The sequence below is a fragment of the Myotis davidii genome, unplaced genomic scaffold (genome assembly GCF_000327345.1).
Source record: "Myotis davidii unplaced genomic scaffold, ASM32734v1 scaffold1240, whole genome shotgun sequence".
In the NCBI taxonomy this organism is placed as follows: Eukaryota; Metazoa; Chordata; class Mammalia; order Chiroptera; family Vespertilionidae; genus Myotis; species Myotis davidii.
In genome coordinates, this window is record NW_006292285.1 from 79,708 (window position 1) to 83,740 (window position 4,033).

Below are 4,033 nucleotides of genomic sequence, written 5' to 3' on the forward strand. Positions count from 1 at the left end.
GGCTAGGCCCTGTGCTGTGAGGCATTCACTCAGTCTCTGGCTCCAGCACGTTCCAGGCCAAGTTTAGCTCAGCCTCTGATGCTTGCTCGGGAAAGCGCTGCATAGCTAAGAAACTAAAAGTCCTGCCCCCTTAGTTTACTCCTGGGCTCTCCTCCAGGACCTGGAACTGACCCTGGAGGGGTCCAGACCACCATTTCTTGACCCACTCCCAACAAGTTGCTTGTGAGTCAGGCCGAGGTGGGGGTCTCCCTCTCTGGGCTCATCCTTGTGTCCTATATAACATGGAAATGCCTCTCAGATTTGAGCAACAGACGTCACGTGACTAGGAGGGATGCTTGGGAATAAGATGATTTGGTTCTCACCCAGCAGGAGACTCAGTGAGCGCTGAAGGCCTGGGGTGAATAGTTAGCTCAGTGGTTTGGTCTAGAATGGGGCTGGGGTTGGGTACAGACAACCTACAGTGCCCTTTCTTCCACAGTGAGGCCTCCCACCTTGGCCCAGCACCTCCCTCAGCGACAGACTGGGGCCACAGGGCCTCCCTGGGTTCTGGAGTTCATATTTCAGGCCGTCTTTTGCTCTCTTTTTACCCCAGGCCTAGGGAAACCCACTGTGACCCAGCCTAGAGATGGCTGAACCAGGGGTCCTCTGGCCTGTAATGCAAAGAACTCAGCCCAGGAGTCCTTCAAGTCGAAGAGAAAATCAGAAAATGCACCAGGAATAATATCAAATGTGGTCTGAAGATCAGAGAGAGAAGGGACAGGCTGAGTGTCCCTGCCCAGGTCCCTCCTCTCTGTGGCTTGGACTGAGCTCCTCCTAACCACTACTCCACATGCATCCACAGGAACCTAGGGGCAGGTGGCGCAGTAGCTAGTTCTGCTGCTTGAGTTTCTTTAGAGAAGCCATAGAGAGGTCTGGGCTGAACCTTCCTGTGCCCACAGAGGAAGCTCTAATGGACCAAGGTGAGATGGGGGCAAAAATCCTTGTGAAACAGTCAGCAGGGGATGAGGACACAGAAAAGGGGTCTTCCTCAGAGACAGCCCAGATGGACTGAGCCCCAACACCCCCATCAGCCTCTGCAGTCTCCTTGACCAATGACAATCTCAGCTCTACTGGGTTCCCTTGAGTCACAGGGAGCTCACTCATGCCAGTCAGCCCCTGCAATGTTGGGTGAGCTTTTAAGATCAAGAAAGTTCTGGAAGGGAGCTAATATCCAACTGCATAGGACAATTCCTGTGGAATTGGTTCTCTCTTTGTGTCCATGAAAAATGTGTCCTCCCTCAGGCCTCAGTGAGTGCACAAGTGTTTCACACATACAGAGCCTGGCATATTGAAGAGACTTAATGTTGAATGAAGAAAAATATATTAAAAATCCACAACAACAACAACAAAATTGTTCTTCCTTAACAATTTCCTGACATAATGTCACTACCTCCCATGTTTTACTTCTGCCATTATTTTCTGATAAACATGAGGAAGTGCCTGTGGGCATCCATAGGATGTGGCCTTGTCTTTGAATAATCATGTTTACCTGAAAGTGTGGCTTTATTGCTTTGTCTCCATTTCTCCTATAAAATCTGTAAACTGAGGATTGTGTTGGACATTTAAATGAATACCTCTCTCCCTTGAAAAGAGGTTGGGCATATCGTAAGTGCTTGTCAAATGTTAGCTATCATTACCATCATCTTCACCAAACCAGGATTGTGGTACCCTTCTTTGTGGTTCTCAATTGTGTATGTGACAGTTGAGTTTTAACCATTGTTATTGGGGCGGGTAGCGGGAGGTGAGAGGGGATCAGGAAACTCCTGTCATGGGAGGGAAAACCAGAGGGAGGAAAGCAAACTGGTGAAGCCCTGTGTGGCTGAGCTGGGATGGATGAATTGGTTCCTATTTTACTTATGAGGAAGGAGAGGGGTGATGCTTCCTTGAGTCCCATTTAAGACACACAGTCATAGCTCTTTACTGAGAGGAGGACCAGGGCAAGGTGCAGGCAAAAGCTAACATGTAGATAGAGAAGGAGAATTTAGTTACAAAAATGGTCAACGATGAAGGTGTAAATAAGTCCAGAGAGCAATGCATCAATGAGTCGGCTGTCAGACCTGGGAAACCCAGGACCTAATGACTCTGGCCTGCTTGCACTTCCCTCAGGAGTGGAGAGCTCCAGGATGCACCCAATGAATAAAAACCCAAGTCAAGAGGAAGGATTATAAATCCCTGACTTCTTTGTGGGTTCCTGCATTTACCATGCTGGAACTCTGGGTGTGATTGGTCCCTTGTAACCAGGTAACTGCGGAACGTGTTCTGATTGGCTGGCAGCAGCCAGCACAACTGACTTCAGTTGAGAAGCAACTGTGGCAGGAGAAGGAGCTTTGGCTGTGCTCTCTTCCCACTGTGGTTGTAGCTCTCAGCGCTTGTCGGATCCCGATCCGTTTTCAACAAGTCGTGTTGGTTGCTGTCCTCACAAACGAGTCATCCAGAGAGGTGCAGTTTCGAGGGGGGGTTGTGGGGGGCTGGGCCCTGAGCCCCACCTAGGGCCAGGCAGCCCAGAGGCCAAGCAAACAGTGGGTGAGCCCTACCTGCTTGTGCGGTGAAGCCTTGGGGCTGCCTGCAGGCCTAGCCTTCCTTGGGGGGAGGGACTGCTGAGGGTTGTGGGTGGGGGGAGGAGGGGAGCGGGGTGTGAGCGAATCAGCAACACCAGGGAGGAGAGGAGGTGAACCATGGGCAACTGGCACACTTGCTGTCTGAAGCCCAGTGACAAGGGCAGCGACAGCCTCAGTTCCAGCCCCAGCCCTATCCCCATACCCGGACCCAGACCCACCCCCGTATCCAGCTCCGAGCTGGATGGGGTTCCCCCAGGACCCAGACCTACCCCCGTACCCAGCTCTGAGCTGGATGGGGCTCCAGGACCCAGACCCACCCCCGGACCCAGCTCCGAGCTGGATGGGGGCTCCAGGCACGTTAAGTCAAAGTGTAAGTCTAAGGTTCATGAAGAGGCTGCCGAGGACACAGGGACAGTAGAAACAGTGCCGGCTACCCCGAAGTCTAAGAGGTTGAATTCCTTAGCCCTCAAGGGCTATCACCGGAAGAACATCAGCGCCCCAGAGATGGCCCAAGGTAAGAAACAGCAAATTTCTTCTCTTTGGGGTACCTCCGCCCTCCGCTGCCCCCACAGTCCCCTGGGAGGGACTCACTGCCTGGGGCTCCTTCCAGCTGGAGCCAGCTTTCCTAGGGATGGGCACCTGGTCCCCACCCCTGCTGCTTTCCCCCTTGTGGCCGGATGAGTTTCCCTCTTTACTACCTGAGCAGCAAGGTCGGATTTTGACCCTCCTGCTTGCCTGCTGACCTTCCTCAATGCTGTGTTCCATTGAGTTTACCGGCGGGAAAAGCCACACGTGAGCAGGCGTTTCAGTTGATTAGGACAGAAGTAAGGAATGAGGGTTCCATTGTATTTGAAGTGATGCCGCACAATAAAGCATGGGGTGTCCTGTGTGTGTGTTTTTCTTGTTTTAAGCTCATCGCTTTTGGTTAGGATGGCTGTGTTTCTCAGTTCCTCCCAGAGCCATGGGTGCCTCACAGTGGAGTGGAGACAGTGAAGGAGAAGCTCCGCCCTGGCCCTCTCTTCACTCAGAAGGGACAGTTTCTGTGGTGCCCATCCCGCACCATGGGAGGCAGTGTGGGAACAGCACAGCCAAGACCCTATTCAGAGCTTTCAGTCTTCTCCTGGCCTTTGTGAGAGCAAAATGACGCTGGGTGCTGTAGACATGTACAATTAGGTTAGCATAATCATTTTATTTTTTAGATATTTTTTAAAGAATAGTTTATTGAGTTTTGGAGAGAGATGGAGGGAGAGGGAGAGAAAGAGAGAAACATTGATGTGAGAGAGTAACATTGATCTGCTGCATCCTGCACACTTCCTCCTACCAGGGATCAAGCCCAAAACACAAGCATGTGCCCTTGACCGGGAAATGGAACTGGCAACCTTTTGGTGCACAGGATGATGCCCAAAAAACAGAGCAATACCAGCCTGGACCAAGCT

General features: G+C 51.7%; 1 protein-coding gene and 1 pseudogene across 1 annotated transcript in view; both read left to right on the forward strand.

The window, feature by feature from the left end:
* Positions 1–4,033, forward strand: part of LOC102752566 — a 37,298-nt pseudogene that overhangs the window by 14,663 nt on the left and 18,602 nt on the right.
* LOC102752382 (cyclin-Y-like protein 1) overlaps positions 2,715–4,033 on the forward strand; it is an 11,916-nt gene continuing 10,597 nt past the window's right edge. Inside the window, exon 1 of the mRNA XM_015565301.1 lies at positions 2,715–3,111. Coding sequence (XP_015420787.1) covers positions 2,715–3,111 — 397 coding nt within the window. The remainder of the gene's footprint in view (positions 3,112–4,033) is intronic.